General features: G+C 37.4%; 1 protein-coding gene across 2 annotated transcripts in view; it reads right to left on the bottom strand.

Moving 5' to 3' along the window:
* Positions 1–18,291, bottom strand: part of LOC149409658 (uncharacterized) — a 30,962-nt gene extending 12,671 nt beyond the window's left edge. The window contains exons 1-7 of one of the 2 annotated variants that reach the window (XM_089649657.1): positions 18,188–18,291; positions 13,805–13,915; positions 8,793–8,826; positions 6,868–8,316; positions 6,625–6,758; positions 5,912–5,980; positions 4,463–4,679 (exon numbers count right to left, since the gene is read on the bottom strand). In XM_089649657.1, the coding sequence (XP_089505783.1) occupies positions 4,463–4,679; positions 5,912–5,980; positions 6,625–6,758; positions 6,868–8,316; positions 8,793–8,826; positions 13,805–13,915; positions 18,188–18,203 (2,030 nt within the window). In that variant the 5' untranslated portion in view covers positions 18,204–18,291. The remainder of the gene's footprint in view (positions 1–4,462; positions 4,680–5,911; positions 5,981–6,624; positions 6,759–6,867; positions 8,317–8,792; positions 8,827–13,804; positions 13,916–18,187) is intronic. The other variant, XM_089649656.1, reaches the window with a different exon arrangement.
* Between the last annotated feature and the right edge of the window lie 2,604 nt (positions 18,292–20,895).

Raw genomic sequence — 20,895 nt, 5'->3', positions numbered from 1 at the left:
CCCAATTGGGGATGCCATAGTCTCACTGGCTCCAGACGGGAGCAGTTGGGACTCTTGTGAGGTATTCACTAGAAAAAATAAAAAAATCTACGCCAGAAAATTAGAACAGATACTTAAATAAAGGGAATTCCGTCATCTAAAGCATTTATTATTTCCTTGCACCACAATGATCTATTCAAAACAAAATACACTTATTACAAATTGAATGATATTTCGCCTGAAGACAATTTGTGTACAAATGAAAAGACCAGACAAAAATAAACAAAATTAAGTACAGTAGAACCCCGATAATTCGAAAAAACGCGTAATTCGAAATTTTCGCCAAAAAAATTTCCGCAGAAAAATTTTTTCATACAAAATTTTTTTTAATTCGAAATTCGTTAATTCGTTATTTTTGTCCGCGCACGAAAATTTGTTCGTAAATTCGAAAAAATTTGATTTTTGCGAAAATAAATCATAATATTTCGTAAATCTGAATCTAAGTCAGCCGTGGCGGTAAAACGCCGAAAAATGTATTTTTATAGTGGTCAAAAACAATTTTTGTTGTTTGTTTTTGGGGTGTTATGCCGTGTTGCGCTAACTCCTTCTTTAGCCGACGTTTCGGACAGCGTTGCAGTGTCCATCATCAGGGCAGATGTCCACATCTTCGGATCTACCGGATCTGCCCTGATGATGGACACTGCAACGCTGTCCGAAACGTCGGCTAAAGAAGGAGTTAGCGCAACACGGCATAACACCCCAAAAACAATCAACAAAAATGCTTTTGGCCGTGAGAATCTAAAAACTTACCTGGTCAAAAACAAATTTATGTGTTTTTATTATAAATTATGATGAGCCACAAAGTGAATGCTTTTTACAATTACGTATTTTTACGTGGTTATACATCGTCCTAATTAGTATTATTATTTTGTAAATCTGAATGTAAATCTGAATTTATACTGGAATGTTGTATTTTTTCAAATTTACTTCGAATATCCGAGTTTGAAGGGCCGAGAAAATACGTTTTACGCGGATATATGTCGTAGTTTTACGAGTTTATACCAAATATCTGTATTTAAAGGGTCGGCCGCGACGAAACTCGGCCGCGAAATTTCGATTTACGCGTAAATGTATCGTATATTTACGAATTTATTTCGAATATTTGAATTTAAATGGCCCACTGCGACGGAAATCGGCCGCGAAATCTCGATTTACGCGTAAATATATCGTATTTTTACGAATTTATTTCGAATATCTGAATTTTAAAGGGCCCGCCGCGACGGAAATCGGACGCGAAATTTCAATTTATGCGGAAATATATCGTATTTTTACTAACTTTAATTCGAATATCCGAGTTAAAAAATACGGCGCGACGGAAATCGGCCGAAAAATTTCGACTCACGCCGAAATATGACATATTTTTACGAATTTACTTCAAATATCTGAACTTAAAAGGCCGGCCGCGACGAAAAACTGCAGATAAAATTCGATTTACGCGGAAATATTTCATATTTTTACGAATTTACATCAAATATCTTAATTTAAAGGGTAGGCTGCGACGGAAATCGGCCGCGCATTCTCGTTTAACGCGGAAATATATCGTATTTTTACGAATTTAAATTCAGATATTTGAAATAATGGGCCGGCTGCGACGGAAAATTACCGCGAAATCTCGATTTACGCGGAAATATATCGCATTTTTACGAATATCTCAATTTAAAGGGTAGGCCGCGACCGAAATCTCGATTTACGCGTAAAAATATAGCATTTTTACGAATTTATTGCGAATATCTGAATTTAAAGGGCCCGCCGCTACGGTAATCGGCCGCGAAAATAAAGAAATAATTGGTATTAATACGAATTTACAACTAAAATACCACCCGGATTTGAAGAGGCGGCCGAGAAAATCGATTTTCGGCGTATTTTTTATTTTTTTTTAATAAAAATTCGAATTACGTGGGAATTCGTTAATTCGAAATTTGATTTTTGATGTCCCGTGGATTTCGAATTAACGAGGTTCTACTGTATTGACACTTTGTAAAAATGTTGATAATGATGATCTTTAAATTTTATTACGACCGTACTGGGTGTCCGACCCTTTTGACACTTTGTTGTAACTTTGCTAGCTTTTTCTTTACAGATTTCGCACCTACATAGTATAGGGTAAAAACCAAGGCGGGTGGTTTACGACATGATTGTGTTGGAAGGGCTATTTACGAAAATAATAAAAAAAAAATAACTACTTATCTAGTTTGTCTTTGTCGGCATATCTTTTGTTACACACGCCGCAAGTAAAAGTAATAAAACACAACTTTGGGACTTCACAAATCGTAAATAACGAATTTCGTTTTATTTTTGGAATTCCCTGATATTTTAAGAATATTTTTAAATTCCCTGACATTTCCCTGATAATTCCCGGTTCGGTAAAATTCCCTGATAATTCCCGGTTTTCCCGGTTTTCCAGGTCTGTGGCCACCCTGTAAAACCATTAAGATATCTGCCTCAAAATAAATATGATACTATAATATTATCCCACATCCTTAATGTGCGACTGCTATAGTTAATATTAATGGGTTTTCGGCGCCACCATACATTTAAAAACTGATGTTTTGTTTGTTCAACACAGTGAAGAGATAAGGGTGATCGCTAATTACTCTCATTGAACATGTGTGAAATTTAATGTATAATTTTGTCCAATAAATATAGAAGTAACTGGTACAAACAGTCACTTCTCATCCGAGAATACTCGGGAAAGTAATACTTGTTTAATTTAATGTTTTCCTACTGCACCTGCAAAAACTCTCAGATCAAGGTGTCAATGTGTGCCGGTGCCCTATTGAATTTGCAGTATTTGTGCGGGCTTCACTAACTTGGTCCCGTACAGGATGCTTAGTTGGTTTAGGCATGTAGAGCGGATGAATGAATTATAAGCGGCAATTTGAACTATTTCCTCAAATTGATGAAAAATTTCTCTACATGAGGGAGAATGTCTACTATCTGTGGCTCTATACTTATCTGTGGCTCTATACTATCGACTTTCTTTTGGGTATGTTTGGATTGAACCATTTATGGGTCTGAAGAGATTGCTATACATTATATACATCGGGGATTTTTTGATGTGTGATTGTTATAGTGTTAGTAGCATATTCCAAGTACTCAGATAGAGGTGTATATATTGTTTATATGCGTGAGGATGCGTCATATGGGTGTATGTATACATGTGCTGTTATATGTATATAGGTATGTCTGCTGCTATATACTCATGTGTGCTTGCATGCACACATATTAAAAATTATATATATAATTATGTACATTTTTACAATCTAATGCTAATTTACTTCTTTCTCCTTTCTAATTTCTATCTTCTACTTTTTATTACAATTTTTCCAAAATTTTAGCTTCATCTATAGTTACTAATTTCATATGTTTACACTAGATTTCATATTTCATACAAATTAATTACACTCAATTGGTCACCATGAAACAGGCAACCGCCTAGTATGGTGATTCATTATATCTACTTTATGTAAATTTCATAATAATGTAACATGTATTAAATAAATAAATAAAATTTCTTCAGACTGATTAGTGTATGGTTAGAAAACTCGGCCATCATGGAGAGCATTCATTTCTATGTAGGAGATGGTTATCTTCGTTACCGACAGCATAAACTGTTTTATCTCTCAACCTGCAGGACTAACTTGCCAATGGCCTTGCCGGTGGGGAGAACAATTTTGCTGTTACAGAAACAATTTGGATATTCTCATATTTTGAAGCAGCCTTTATAAAGCAAGCTCTGTTACTATTGGTATAGTTGGTACCCATACTGTTTATATTTACGTATGTATTTAAAAACGAATAAAAACTAACAAATTTGTAAGAATTTTAAAAATAATAAACTGAATTGAACTCATTGAGAAAAACCAACAGTAAAGTATGTATTTTTTTTTTTTTTTTTAATAGTGAATACCTCACAAGAGTCCCAACTGCTCCCGTCTGGAGCCAGTGAGACTATGGCATCCCCAATTGGGGGATGTTGTGAGGCTGAAGGTAAGTGGGGAAGGGAAAGAGGAAGGTGGGGAAGTACCTGGCTATTCAGATCTAGTCACTAAACACGGCTAAAGCCATTTGGAGCAACGTTTCAATTCTGAATGGTGGTCTTACACCAGGGCGATACTGGTAGTATCTTCCACTCTGGAACGTGCCGCAAATATACTATATATTATTTTAATTAATTAATTGTGAAATAACACAAATTAATCAAATAAAATTTATTTGCGCACGCCGGGTTCGAACCCGCGACCTTCGGAATGGCAGTCCAATGCGTTACCACTGGACTATGCCGGCCGTCAAATGTCCGTCAATGTATGAGACGATATATGAATGTGAATGAAACAAGGAATTGTGTGGCGGTCTATCATCTGTCAACCATTATGGAAAAACAGCATGATTAATTATTTAGGTATCAAAAAGATCAAGTAACCTGTTCATGTCTCTTTCCGGTTCAATACCATCGTCTGAATCTGCATCATCATCCACCTTCTTGGGTTCTGCTCCTTCCTCGTCTGGCACCCCATTTGGTGCCGCTTCCCCCTCTTCAGTCGGCTTGCTGGGCTCCCCATCTTCTTCTCCTCCCTTATTCTCGTCTTCACCCTCGTGGTCAGAGTCAATGAGTCCAGTGACCCGCTTCTTCTTTGGACCTAGAAAACCAAATCAATGTTGATAGCAACACCCTACTTAAAACAATCATAATATCAGACATCTGCACGATGGTGGGCGCTGTAACGCTGTCCAAAACTCCCGCAGGGGTACGCAGAGAGGACGAACTGCCAAACAACTCGGTCACACCACACACTCCTTGCCTCATTCTCTTCTATTATTCTGACTCTTGACATGGCCCCACTCAAGTATCTGATTCACTTGATCTTGCCATGTCTTTCTCGTGCATCCCCGACTTCTGCTACCGTTCGTATTTGCGTCATATCTTCTCCTCATAATCGTAATATCTATTAATATACATTATATTCATGTAAAGAAAAATATAATTTTCTTTAATTCAAGGCAATGCCGAGCTTGTCTCGTCATTGTGGCTGTGTGTGTCGTGTACTGTCACTGGCTGGATGTGCGCCACAGTACCTACACAGTCGACTCGATATTTCGTAATCTATGGTTTAAGACATAGTAAAAATAATCTATGGGTTGTGACAAGGAAGATTGATGGGAATAATTTCAATAATTTGTAATTGCTATCGTGATTGTGATTAAGGAATTGACATAACAATTAATAACATTAAATGTTGTTTCTTTCCTTACAGGCAATGTTTTGTTACTGAATGCTTTTCTTTATGTAAATCTTGTGAGATTAACAAAATAAACCTCTTCTTTCCTTACAGAGAAACTCAATTGTGTTTTAATTGACGGTGTCGTTCAAATCACAAGGAAAATATCATTATATTCATAATATCCATTCTTGCTTGTGAAGCAGTGTACTGAATTGTAGGACTACTGCGGGGTAAGAGGGGACTGCAGGCACGCTTTTTAACTAATTTTAACCCCTCAAGGCTAATTATAGAATGAATGGAACATTATCAGTATCATAGAAATCGCTGTCTCTTTATTGTCAGGTTGAGAAATAAAATCTAAACAGTATTAGAAAGAGAAAACATACCTTATATTCAAATCTAGAAGTTAACCAGAGAATAATTCAAGTGCACACCTCTGTGAAACCAAAGATTCCGAGCGCAATTTGAACCACAAAACCCGTGTTTCCCTACCCGCCTAATGTTCTTAAAAATACAATTCAGTACGGGTTTATAGGAATTTTCAAATCAGACTAGAATATTTCAAGGTGGTTAATATTAAAATCTAAACAAAAAAAAAAACAAACGTAATATGTAAGGAATCATTCAAGGCATTAACGAATAATTCTAACCTGCGTCATCTTCCCCGTCATGATCAGAGTCAATGAGTCCTGAAACATGTTTTTTCTTCGGTGCGTTCACTAAAAACAAAGTTAAAGAATGTTACAAGATTGACTGTGTAAATAGATCATTTTACAGAAACCGGGTCGATCACGACCAACTAGAGTAGTGATTCGGTCAAAAGGATTCCATCGATCCATCGATGCTCCCTGTAGGAACAGTGTTGACGTAGATGAATAAATTGTGTAGATCGGGCACATTGTCACATCTGACAGTTGATTGATTGAGTCTTTTTTGTCATAGTCACTCACCACAGGAGGTGGTTCGTGATTGGATAAAAGTGATTGAATCGATCGAGATCGACCCAGGAATAAATTGAACTCTATATAATGAAACTTTCTGTAATAAGGTTTTGATGGGACTGTTTGACAACCAATTGGGGGAATGTTACGGAGATGAGAAAAAGGAAAGTTGTTGAGTACCCGATCAACTTCAGATCAGGTCATTAAAGATGGCTAAACCCATTTCTAGCAACGTTTTGATACTGAATTGTGGACTCTCTCCTCACCAGGATGATATTGAGAGTATTTTCCAGTCAAGTCAGGTTTTGAAACAGCAACTTCTGGAGCCAGAGACAAGGATCTTACTCCTCTATCACGGATGATATACAATTCTTTCAGCCTATTTTAAAAAGAAACCGTAAATAAAGCAGAAAACTTCTCACCATCGTCATCCGAATCTGAAAGGACTTCTCTGGTCCTTTTCTTGGCTTTACCAATGGAACCAGATCCACTTCTGGATCTTCTGGACCCACTTCGGGATCTGGAACGGGATTTCGAACGGGATTTCGAACGAGACCTACAAATAAAGAAATATGTAATTAACAAAAAAAAAATTATGTTAATTACAAAAATAGTTACAGTTGTCGAAATAATAAATTGATTAAATTTGAATAGTAGATACATACCTGCTTTTAGCGGATCCGCTCCTGCTACGTGATCTAGAACCCGACTTAGATCTACTTCTGGAGCCACTTCTAGATCTAGACCTCCTGGAGCCACTTCTGGCCTTCCTAGATCCACTTCTTGACTTCCTAGATCCACTTCTGGACTTGCGAGAACCACTTCTGGATTTCCTAGAGCCACTGCGAGATCTTGCCGAGCCGCTTCTGGAACGTCTAGATCCACTCCTGGACTTTCTAGATCCACTCCTAGACTTTCTGGAACCACTCCTAGATTTTCTGGAACCACTTCTAGACTTCCTGGAACCGCTTCTAGATTTACGAGATCCACTTCTCGATTTTACTGAACCGTCTTTGGATTTCCTGGATCCACTCCTTGATTTTACAGAACCGCTTTTGGATTTACGAGTTACGCTCCTGGACTTACGAGATCCACTTCTGGATTTGACAGATCCGCTTTTGGACTTCCTTTCTGAATCCAAGGCAACATCTGGTGTTGCCTTTCCGTCTTTATCTCCGTCCTTTTCAACAGATCGAGAACGAGATCGTAAGTTCCTTGTTCTTTCCTTAATCGAATTCTTCAGGCTATCTTTCTCGCTTTTGTGCAACTTTTTCTCATTTGATGTCTCGTCCACTACTTCGGCACCGGCAGACAAAACTGCAGGAGAACCAGATTTCGATTTGGACTTCTCCTTGGCAGATCCACTTCTGGATTTGGACTTAGAACCAAGAGATTTCTTGGAATTAGACCGTGACTTATCGGAAGCTTGACTAGCCGTCTCTCTTCCGCCAGATACGGATTTAATTGAACGAGACTTTCTGGACCCAGACCTGGACCTTGCAGAACCGGATCTAGATTTCACAGACCCAGATTTAAACTTAGCCGAACCAGATCTGGACTTCCTGGAGCCAGACCTAGATTTCCTAGATCCTGATCTGGATTTAGGTGAACCGGAACGAGATTTTACAGAACCAGATTTAGACCTAGCGGATCCAGATTTCGATTTCCTTGACCTAGATTTAGATCTAGCTGAACCAGACCTAGACTTTCTGGAACCAGACCTGGACTTTCTAGAACCAGACATGGACTTTCTAGAACCAGACCTGGACTTTCTAGAACCAGATCTTGATTTTCTAGAACCAGATCTTGACTTTCTAGAACCAGATCTTGACTTTGGAGATCCAGACCGTACAGATGCGGGAGATCCTGATTTGGATTTGGGAGATCCAGATCTGGATTTCCGTGAACCGGATCTTGACTTGCGTGATCCAGAACCCGAGCGTGACCTAACAGATCCAGAGTGTGACCTGGATTTAGATTTAGAGTGCGATCTAGACTTGGACTTAGAGTGAGATCTGGATTTTCTGGAGCCAGATCCGGACCTTACAGAAACAGGGGAACCGGTTCGTGACCTGACATCTGCCTTTGTAGGAGAGCCACTCGGTGAACGAGACCTAAAACGAAAACAAAGATTAGATAACATTTATCGTGTGTTTGAGTCAAATTTTGAAATTAGTCACTCAGATTGCTAGTATCATTTTTTAATGATAAACTAATGTTTATAAGACAAGGTTTTTATGCACAGCACAAAGGATAACAAATTATTATAAGCATTAATCACTCGCCTGAAATATCCATACAAATTGAAAATATCAAGTACTTGCACATATTAAATTATTTTGCGGGTTGGGATTAAGCCAACGTAGCTCAGGGGTCCATAGCACCTGACCGGACATCAGAAGGTGCGGGTTCAATTCCCGTCGGCGGCATTTATTTTAATGGATATTTCAGGTGAGTAATTAATGCTTATAATAATTTGTTTTCAGATTGCCAGTGTTTGAATATCGAAACACTGCCAAGTCATACAAATAATATATAAAACTCTGTGTGATGTAATTCTTGTATTGCAAAAATATATTTTTTTATTTACTTGGATTTGCTGGATCTTTCAGGAGAGGCAGAGCCTGAAAAGAAAAAATAAAATAAATACAACATGAAACAAATAGGCACGGTATATCAGTTGATTTTAAGCTCGGCTTGGTTTGAATGTTAAGCTTAGCGCGCCTTGGAATATAATCCATATAAAGGTCGTAAGCCTAGATATCAGCAATATGCAGAGCCGGCCCTATGTGGGCGCAATTGGTGCAGTCCGCTCCGGGCGTCGAATTGCCAAGGCGCTGATAATACCTCACCTAACACATCGCCCATGAGATTATATAGAAATAGACAAAAACAAAAATCATCCCAATATTAGTGATTACAGTCATCGCCTACCTAGCCTGCCAATATTACACCTATTGTCTATGATTTTAATAGAGGAACAGGTTTCTTTTTTCTTCGTAAACTACTGTCTACTTGACTATTTTATCTATGCTGTCTAAAGTCATCGCTGATCACGATCTTTTAAAATATCAACAACAGAGTATATTTTTATGCAGGTCTAATTTACGATTGAGTTGATTTTTGTTAAAGTTACGCACTTCAATCAGCATGGTGCTATATGCGAGGATACTAATTTTAAACAGTATTTTTTTTGCTGGAGCAGTGTAAGTCAGTGTAGTTCGTGATAAAATTATGACGAACTAACCGCCGAAAACAAACTGTCCGGACATTGAAACTTTAAAAATCGCTCTTACAAGACATTAGCAAACTATTTTAAATTGATTATCAATTAATAACATCAACATTCCTCATTGCTCGAAGAATATAACAGTCCATACCGATAAAATTAGGCAATTGAGATAAATTTCGGTGAGATCGCAATTATTTACGTAAATGTCAAATTTGACACGTGTTACTGCTAGCGCCTCGGCGTCTAAAAAAAGGAACTATTCTACGTCTTATCAAGGCTTGATCAGACGATTTAGTCCACTTAAATTTGAGCGAGGAATGTCGTGCATAGGACTGACGATATACTGAATTGGTCAGATATGAGACATAAAGCTAACTTCAAGAATAACCTTCGGGATGCCGACCTACCGTAGCCGAATACTCTGTAGTGTGCCGTGGGTATATTTTGCGATGCATTGACTGAATCTATTTTCAATATAACTTACTCGTTTTAAAAAAAATTAACCAACTAACTAACCATCATGTCGTTTCCCCGTACATGCTCTTCTATTATTCTATTTATTTATTGTTTTTATTTTAGTAATTTGTACATTTAAGTTTACAAATGACTAATTAATTATTACATTCAAATATACTATGTTTTTTTTCTTGCTTGATGTGGCTCCTACACAACATCTTCTGACTCTTGACATGGCCCGACTCGAGTATCTGATTGACTTGGTTGTGCCATGTCTTCCTCGGGCGTCCCCGACTTCTGCTACCATTTGCATTTGCATCAAATATCCTCCTTACACTCCTTTCTTCGCTCATTCGCTCTACATGCCCAAACCATCTAAAAGTCCCTTTCTTAATCTTACTCACTACGCTTACATCAGCCTTGCACTCTTTGCGGATCTCCACATTCCTCACACGTTCATACATGGTTTTACCATACATACACCTCACGGATCTCATTTCAATAGCATTCAATCAACTTTCATCCTTTCTTTGCCAGTTCCATGCCTCACTTCCGTACATCAGGGTAGGTACCAGCACTCCATTGTGGACTGCTAACTTCACTTCTTTGGACATTTTTTTGTTAACGCCAACTGCGTTCAGCCCTCCATTAATCGAGTTACCTGCATTTACCCTTCTTTCAATAGTTTTTTTTTTATTATTTATTTATTATTACACGCCCTAATGGGCTTTTCTAAATTGTACTGTCTTACTAGATAATGTATTTATATATTTATAAAAATTGTACATATCTATCATAAGTAGTTTCGACAGAATAGCTACCTATATTCAGAAAAAATGATTTTTTCTCTGCAATTTTGTAAACAAAAGTTAAATAAGTGTCCTTCACAATGAATCTAAAAATAAATATAGTAATATTTATTTATTCAAAAAACTAGGTCGGAATAATTTTAGAATGTATTATTTACTTTAGTATTTTAGGAGCATTTTTTAATGTCGAAAATACCACAAAAAGAAAGTACGTTTTAATATTTTAATTTCAATTTATTCTGTTTTCTTTTCGTTGTCTTTCTGTTCTATCTTTCTTTCTTTTTTTTTTTGATTATATATTTTATTGTATCTCTATATGGAATGTGTGGGACTGCACTAACCTCCCCACATACCAGAATAAACACCTTATTATTATATTATTATTATTATTTAACCATGCTGACAGGCAAGGAAAGCGTTCGACGCATAGACATATGAATATTAGTAGACCTGCCCTAAGTGATTAAAAGCGTATTATTCCCCACTCCCCATACCGGTTCCATTGGAGCCGGCTGTGCTCGCGTATGGCCTCAAGTGAAATTTGAAAACGTGACGTCATCATTCTTGTGCGAACTATGGTCGAGGCATCATCGGTTCATTTTACGAAATAACACGGCAAAATGTTGACTTGTACTATGAAAACTTGTAAAAATAGATGTGAAAAAGAGAATAAACACAATTGTCGTATTACATTCCATATATAAGCATTATTTTACTTTATTTTAAGCATATTCACATCGTATAATATGAATCAGTTGTTACTATCACATCGAGAAACGTCTGGACGCGAAACACAAAGCTGGTTGGTTGCTGGGAAGTAAATTATAAACATTTATAAAAGTGTCTTAACTAAATACGTAAACGAAATATTCGACTCTGAAAATAGAACCGAATTTTTTTGCCGAATTTGGACTTCGCAAATTTGTTCATAAAGTGGCGAGTAATTTGCGCTCCCATGTAAAAATGTCTATTCATTCAAAAGCAGATTTTACTTTTAAGAAGTAAATGGTGATATTATAATGCGAGATGCCTATTTACTGTCAGATTGATTTATTGACGAATCACAGTCAGCTTCACTCCCTTCGTTCTTCAACAGTTGATTTTTCCCCTCGCCATTATCTTCTCGTCTATTAATTCCTATGTCTGTGGTTCGACGGATAAAATTTAATATTGCCGACAATGCTGGCGCACGAGCGGTTAAGTGCAGGCGCACACAAGCAACTTTAGTTGCAGTCACAGTTATATTTACATAAATTCAAAATAAGTCTACCAACTGAAGAAAATACGGGAAAAATAATTGACAAGAGAACTTATATAAACAGCTGTCTTGTCATATACTCTTTCTATTATTCTATTATTTCGACTCTCGACATGTGGTAAAAGTGGGAAATTTGTGAATCTACATCGCCTTTCGAGTCGATTTAGTGGAACATTTTTGTTTGATTTGAGCTTTTTCTTTTTCGAGTAAATCGAGTTTAAAGTTGGAATTTTTAGGTCAAATTTGAAAAAAATCGGTTGGTAAGGGGATACTACTGCCAGCTGTTTAGTCTTTTAAAATGCGTCGAAGCGTAGACCCAGCCCCAAAAGTTTTTTTAACACTTTAGATGCTTAAAAAAAAGGAAAAATTAATCAAAATCTTCAGAATAATAGTTTTTTTTCTGGCTTGTATCACTGGTTTTCGTATATGTATATTCTCCTGACACTCTTTCTCAGGCCATCTGATCTACAAGGCTTCCTTTTTTTTTTTTATGTGACGCCTCACAAGAGTGTCCCTGCCTGTGCAGTGCACAGACAGGGGAACTATGTCACCACCCGGTTGGGCGGCGTTGTGAGGCGGAGTAAGGTAGGGGCTGTAGGAAGGGATTTGTTAATGCGGGCCTTGAAGAGACTCGGATTATAGGAGGGAGGAAAAACAGATGCCGGTAGCTCGTTCCACATACGAGCCGACTTACACAAAAACGAGTCGTAAAAACGGCCCGTTCTCATGAAGCCAACGTCAACCGTGAACGAGTGTTCAGTTCGTGTCCGTCGAGTTTCGCGCACGTGCACCGGTGCATCAGGGATCAATGCTGCTAGCTCCTTGGAGCAGGCTCCATTGAAATACCTGTAGAACAGACACAGCATGCCTAAATTGCGTCTATGGATTAGAGAAGGCAATTGGTCTGTTAACAACGGATTGTCAATCAGACGGATCGCTCTCCTTTGCACAGACTCAAGCAGGTTTATCAAGTATTTTGGGGCACCAGCCCAAAGGTGGCTCCCAAATTCAATAGATGGGCGGACTTGAGACTTGTACAGGGTCAGCAGCTGGTCACTGTTGAAGAATCTCCTAGCCCTGTACAAGACGCCCAACTTTTTGGAGGCCTGATTTACTCGGGCTTCTATGGATCCCCGATACTTGAGCTGGTCTGATATAGTAACTCCAAGCATTTCAATGGAGTCTTTATTGGGGAGAGTGCTCCCATCAAATTGCACCAGACAGTCATTGATCTCCCTCTTTGCCGAAATCAGACACGCTTGGGATTTTGAGACGTTGAAACTGACCAAGTTGGCCTTACCCCAGGCACGAACCATCTCTAGGTGGTGGTCAATTTTTCGCTTCAAAACTTCCCGAGCTGTTCGGACATCATAGGTGGAAGGGGGCCTGTCAAAAAGATAACCCTCGTGAACGGTATGTTCCTGTATATTCTCCTGACACTCTTTCTCAGGCCATCTGATCTACAAGGCTTCCTGTATATTCTCCTGACACTCTTTCTCAGGCCATCTGATCTATAAGGCTTCGTGTATATTCTCCTGACACTCTTTCTCAGGCCATCTGATCTACAAGGCTTCCTGTATATTCTCCTGACACTCTTTCTCAGGCCATCTGATCTACAAGGCTTCCTGTATATTCTCCTGACACTCTTTCTCAGGCCATCTGATCTACAAGGCTTCCTGTATATTCTCCTGACACTCTTTCTCAGGCCATCTGATCTACAAGGCTTCCTGTATATTCTCCTGACACTCTTTCTCAGGCCATCTGATCTATAAGGCTTCGTGTATATTCTCCTGACACTCTTTCTCAGGCCATCTGATCTACAAGGCTGTGTATAAGCAGGTAATTACCATTTCTGGATGCTGGTGAGTGAGATCTGGAGCCTGACGATCTAGAAACAGACCGTGACCGGGATTTGGAACCTGTAGATCCGGATTTATTCATTGTTTCGCCTCCGGAATCTAAAAACATAATTAAAATATACCATATTAGTGCCAAAAAGTAGGGCAATTCTGCCTTTCAAAATTTATTTCTTCATGTTCTCCATTACGCAGAAGATTACAAATTTGAGGAACATATAAGTATATGGGAGCGTTTTTACTATTTTGTGACATGCATCAAAATAATAATAATATTTGGCTAATTTATATAGCGCCATTTTCGTGAAAATCATCTTAAGGGCGCTGTACAAAAGTTTTCTAAGTCGTAAGAGTGATATTCTGTAAGTCACGTTGAACATGTCGATTGTCAATGCAGCATCAAATTTTCAACTCTTCGAAACAAAACATATTACAATACAATATTATTATTTTCACCACAAAACTACACCCAGTTTTTAGGTAAACTAGAATTCACAACCTCAAAACTTTAATTCAAATCATTCGTATCTTCGAGCAACACGTACATGTCAGATAAATAATACATCAAAATGCCAAGGACAACATTATCATGGTTCATGATAGTATTATTGGTGAACAGTTTAGGGGTGTGGAAGAATAAAGGGGAAGAGAGGGGGAGGGATAATATTAGTAATATTATTATAGTTAGCTATAAATGTTAGGTAAAAGCTTCCACCGGCGACAAACAGCCTTTTGTCTTGTTTAGAGGAAGAGGGACAGCAAGTGTATATTATAGTCGTTAAGGCGATGCACTACGTCGTGTAATATTTTGAATCGAGCCGCTATCAATAACACACCTTACGTAGATGGCGATAAGGCTTAAATTCCCGCTTAACACCATCCATCTGTTTTGATTTATGCAAGAAAAAAACATGGCCAAAAAGTGCCTTTTATTTTAATTTGTGAATGTTCAGGCACAAATATTTATATGTTTTTCGATCATTTTATAAATAACTTAATTCGCCACATTATACAATAAAAACATAACCGAAAATGGGTTCGTAAGAAGAGATTTTGAACTTTAAAGCAGTTTTCATAGGCCTTATACATTATTATTTTCTGGGCTTATAAAAAGATTTATTTATTTATTTCAAAGGCCAGGATGTATTCTACTCGCAGTATTTAATTAAAGCATCTGAAACATTTCTAGGCGACCAAATTTTCAAACCAAAAACACATGATTTTGCATTACTCCGTATTGCATCGCCTTAAAAAATATTGTTAGAAGCTTACAGCGTGTTCTATTCATATCGGTTTTAATTCCATCGGTGAAATAATCTCAGATTTTATGTTACAATCTGTTCATTTTACTTTTCATCTCATTTATTCATTGGACTATGTATACTAGTATAGTGGTACCTACTAGAATGTTCGGGAACGTTCATACGTGCAACCTGCATCGCCTTGGAACCTACTAGCGAAACATCGAAAGGTACGGCGCATCTACCTACTCGCTGGATTACTCTCAAACTCATTTGCACCTATATAACGCGGCCACGTCAATGTACTTCGCTCAGTCTGTAATTAGCAGCTACAAAGAAGGGAGTTCCGGGCAAACGCCAGCCGCGTACTGAGCGTGCGGTTCCGTGTGTCGCCACCGCACCGGCCCCCCGCGTTGCGCCTGGCTCCTATGGCTCCGCTCTGCCATGGTCCACGGACCTATTATGCTCGTCGTTGCACGAACTTAAAGAAGAGGCTACGGATAATCATTGACTCCGCGGTATTACATTAGCACCTTGGCCTTGTAATATCATCCCTGGCCTGCGCTCCCCACGGCCCAAGGCCCTGCGACATCTTCGCTGGTCCGCGCCTTGGCCCAGCAACATCTTCGCCGGCCTGCATCTCCCGACCAGGTCAATCATACCTTCGACTCTCTTACTTCACACTGGAGTACTATGAAGACTCAAAGTCATCCCAAGTGCTGAACACCATCTATAAGTCCGGTCTCCACCAACGCGGTGTCGAGCCAGAGACTTTATCGCCTCGATCATTCCACCACCGTTTATCTCCGCTTACATTTGGTGTCGATCTTCGACCTGGGGAATTCACCTCTGACTACATCCACCGAGACGGTGTCGATCTTCCGCCCGGGGAATTCACCGTCGGCCACATCCACCAATTGCGTGAGCATCGGTCCGGAGCTATCTCTCGCTACTACACTGACTCAATAAACGCTGTGACCTCACAACCTCTTTCATTCGTCTCTTTGCCAAATCCCCAAACTACTAATGAATATAGGAAAATTGCTGATGCTGAAAATACAAGCGCATATATTTCAGTTTAAATATGTTTTCCATTAACATAATTATTTTAAAAACAATTTCCGTGTATAGTTATGCTGGATGTTCTTTACATCGTTTACGCCATAGACATATGAATATTAGTAGACCTGCCCTAAGTGATTAAAAGCGTATTATCCCCACTCCCCATACCGGTTCCATTGAGCCGGCTGGGCTCGCGTACGGCCTCAAGTGATATTTGAAAACGTGACGTCATCATTCTTGTGCGAACTATGGTCGAGGCATCATCGGTTCATTTTACGAAATAACACGGCAAAATGTTGACTTGTACTATGAAAACTTGTAAAAATAGATGTGAAAAAGAGAATAAACCCAATTGTCGTATTACATTCCATATATAAGCATTATTTTACTTTATTAAAGCATATTCACATCGTATAATATGAATCAGTTGTTACTATCACATCGAGAAACGTCTGGACGCGAAACACAAAGCTGGTGGGTTGCTGGGAAGTAAATTATGAACATTTATAAAAGTGTCTTAACTAAATACTTTGAAACTAACTACGACTCTGCAAACGGAAGAAATTTACTTTGCCGAATTTGGACTTCGCAAATTAGTTCATAACGTGGCGAGTAATTTGCGCTCCCATGTAAAAATGTCTATTCATTCAAAGGCAGATTTTACTTTTAAGAACTAAATGGTGATATTATAATGCGAGATGCCTATTTACTGTCAGATTGATTTATTGACGAATCACAGTCAGCTTAACCCCCTTCGTTCTTCAACAGTTGATTTTACCCCTCGCCATTATCTTCTCGTCTATTAATTCCTATGTCTGTGGTTTACGCCTACTTATTGTGACTAGCGGAAAAGGGACAGCAAGTTTATATGTTCATTGTGTTAGAATATTCTAAGAGCGCATATATCTTGTCATTGTTTAGTACTCATTTGAAATCAGTCCTGAAGATTTTCATATTAAGGAAAACTGTATTAGGATAACAATAAAATAAAACAATATTCGGCATGTCAAAATACATTTTTCATAACCGACTCCAACACGCTTTGGCTTTGAACTCTGAATTGTGAAATATGTATTAACTGTTTTTATTTTTGTTAAAGTCTAAACGAAACATGCTGTGTATGTGAGTTATGCATCTGTGTGAGTACTGTGATGAAGTCAATTCTATGATATACCTATGGCTAATTAGGTTTCAATTCTGATAAGACGGTATTTCTAATATTGGTAAAGTTGAAAACTCCACTTCATACAAAGGCAACACATTTGATTTCAACTTACATATCTAATGGAGACAACTATTTAAGTCGGAGGTTTAAGTAAAATAGTAAGACACAATATAGTTTTTTTAGGGTACTAATTTGGGTTATTTTAATAATTTATGCGTATTTCCTAACCTTCAAACATAACTTTGATTGCATTTTTTATCATCTCCCCCGACATAAATAGTTGTTTCTTGTAGTAATTAAGTTGAAACCGAGGGCTATTTTGAATTTTTTACGTATTTAAGCGTGTAACGGAATTCAACAAGTTTATCCAAATATAGGACTGTTAAATAGGTTAAAATTAACTATCATGGCATGAAAGAATCCATCGATAACATTTTTTAAATCGTCCTGTCAAAAATGTTGACATCTCAAAATGATACAAAAACATTTTAGATTTCATAATTTCAATCAATTAAGCTTGTTTTATCAATAACCGACGAAATTGAACTTATGCTGTAATGTTATAATCGAATTTAGCAATATTTTTGGGTGTACTTGAATAATTAATGAATTATTTACTACGAAAGTGTTTGGTCGTTGTTGGGCAAATCAATAGCTAAAACTGTATTTATTATCAAGTTCTAACAGTTTTAATTAGTTCAATAATATAATATAGTAAGCCAACGATAATTTTAACAGTAAATAATGTTTATTATTGATAATTAAGCAAATATGTTTTTTCGAAAGGTAAATGCTCGGTGAGGTTATGTGGAACAAGGCAGTTAATGTACTATTAGGATAATGGCTATTTGATGAATAATTCATGTATAATAATTGAAAAATGTGTTAAAACATGGAATAACTCACCGGCATCTTCGTCCATTGTTGGCAAGTTTTAAAAACAGTCTAAAAATTCAAGAAGCCGCCGATAACTAATATTTTAGCAGATCGTACACAGTGGAATATAATGTTGCCTTATGAAAAAATACTCATCGATTTTTTTTCTTATCCCAAGATTTCCAAGTAAACCGACCATAGATACCTATACCACTCACAAACCATAAGTTTAGAGCTGCGAAATAATAAACCTATATATTATGTTTTATGATATAAAATGTTTTTTTTTTATAAAAAGGGTTTGCAATTTTCTCTTAAACAAATCAAAACCAAAATTTCCTCTAAAATCATCAGATTTGCAAGTAGGTAAGGAAATAACTAAAAATCGTATATCAGTATTTTTTGTAATGGTATCACTTGTCAGGTCTCCTACCTGGGAGCATAAATATACCACTCTCTAGATCGATATCTTCCGGCTTTTTGTATCCAACAGAATTATACAGTACTTAACCACAGATATACAAGCAGTACCTACCGTGCGGAGCAGAGCAGTAGACAAGGTAGAGGAAACTCAAGGCCATTTCAAAAAAGATGCGACCATAGACAACATAATTGCTCTCAGCCTACCCTATTCATTCACTAGCCCAAAAAAACTATTATAAAAATAAAAATGTCCTTGAAGCAGAAAAATGTCGAAATGTTTTCCAAGGGCAAGGTTCATCTGACTAAGAAAATAAACTTTTACAGTGCATTTCCTTAAGATGAAACTTGTTAATCTGAGAAGAAACCCAACATGACAAGAAATTTGCAAAAACACTGAAGAAAATTTCCAAAACATGATTGTCCGACAGTACGACGAAGGATTCCGACATTTTTCAGCCTAATGAACTCATGGTTCAATATGTTTAAAAATCTTTAATTTCACCAAAACAATAAGATAATACAGGATAACACTAATCAATAACATGAATAAGTTTATCGATATAATTAATAACATTTATACGTTGTGGAGGAAGACATATGTCAAGTATCAAGCATTGTTCAAAAAACCGAACGAATAACCTAAAACTGTTCATTCACTTTAAACTTGAACTTACGTAGGTAGGTTGAATATAATATGTTTATAACTCGCTAACACTATACTGGCTTATATTGTATTTTTATCACGAACAACTTTAACACGCAATATTTTCGACGGAAATGATAGTATTTCGGCAGCAAATGACAACCCGCGTGTATAAATAAACCACTGTCATTTTGTTTGAATGATTTGAAAACTGTCAAACGGCATAATTCCGTCATCTCTTTCTGTTACACGAGTCATTATGGTAGAGAGCGAGAGATCAAACCAATCCTTCTGTTCTCACCAATGAGATCTGAGCTTTTAGCCATATTATTCGTTTTCTATAAGAATTTTGAGGTGGGCGTGGCGGTTTCAAATGAGTTTCATGGCCAAAGCTTAGTTAAATGCCCCTGCCTGGGAGCAACTTGACAGAAGTAAACAGCGTTGCCAGGTCTAGGAAAATTTCCCTAGATCTAGGGGAGAAAAAAAATTCTAGGGAAAAGGGAAATTTACACGAAATCAGCACAAATCTAGGGAAATTTCGTACTTTTTGGCAAAAAAAATTAAAATCCATCTCCTATATAGCCGAGTAGAATCAAATTTAAATACCATTTTAGGTTGTTATATTGAACCGAATTATTTAAACCGGACCCAGCTAGTAGACGTTGAACATAATAATCCGCGCTATTTTCTTAAATTAGAAGATGTGTACTTGGGTGGTGTGCTGACTGGTAAAATACCAAACGGACTGGTTGAAATAAATTCTGAAAGCCTAGATGATTTAAAAAGACGATGTTTAGAATTTTATACTAAAGGTGTTAGTCAAATTTTAAAAAGATTTAATTTGAGAGATAGAACAGTTCAAATATTTAAAAGTAATAGATTCGGTTAGTGTCAAGTCAAAACAATGCAGCTCGATCGCTCCTCTGGCAATGTTATTTCCAAATCTGGTAGGAGAGAGAGATTTAAATGACCTTGACAGAGAGTGGAGAGAGTTTCAATGCTTTGATTTTGACCCGTCGCCCATAGGCCATTCAAAACTACAATTTTGGTTGAGAATCAGTCAAACTAAATTGGGCGACGACACCCTTAAATTTCCTAGGCTTTATTTTAACAATCCTGTGTTTGCAACACTCAAGTGCAACAGTGGAGAGATTGTTTTCAGCAATTAATCTAAATAAATCCATTTGTTGCATTCCAAAACGTCTTCAAGTACTTGCTTGAATTTTAAAATAGAGAAAACATTGGTTGACAAATTGGATAATACTATTTATGATTTTTAACTAAACTTCTGAGTTTTGTTCGGCATGTAATAGTACAGGTTTTTTCTCGCCAAATATTTCCACTGTCATTTCACTTCTGTTCTTCTGAATCATCTCAAGTGCCAAACTGATAAACTTCAGTCTTCAACCTGTACTAATAATTCAAAGCGCCCTTGAGGTAATATTTCACTGAAACGGCGCTATACAAATAATTCATTATTCCAAATCTTCTTGTTCCTTGCTATAATCTAAATTAAAATCTTCGGCGAATGACTAGAAGTCATAATCACAGAAGCCAATATCAATGAATACAGCCCATCGATGCCTTAATCTGCAAAGCGTACATTTCCAAAGTTGGGAGGTGTTTTTTCACAAAAACAGCGCCTCAAAAATTATCCTAATATTATTATCAT

Source organism: Hesperophylax consimilis, chromosome 30 (assembly GCF_061612785.1).
Source record: "Hesperophylax consimilis isolate HC1 chromosome 30, BYU_Hcon_1.0, whole genome shotgun sequence".
Taxonomy (NCBI): Eukaryota; Metazoa; Arthropoda; class Insecta; order Trichoptera; family Limnephilidae; genus Hesperophylax; species Hesperophylax consimilis.
The sequence above is the reverse complement of the archived record's forward strand: the minus strand, read 5'-3'. Positions and strand labels throughout refer to the sequence as shown.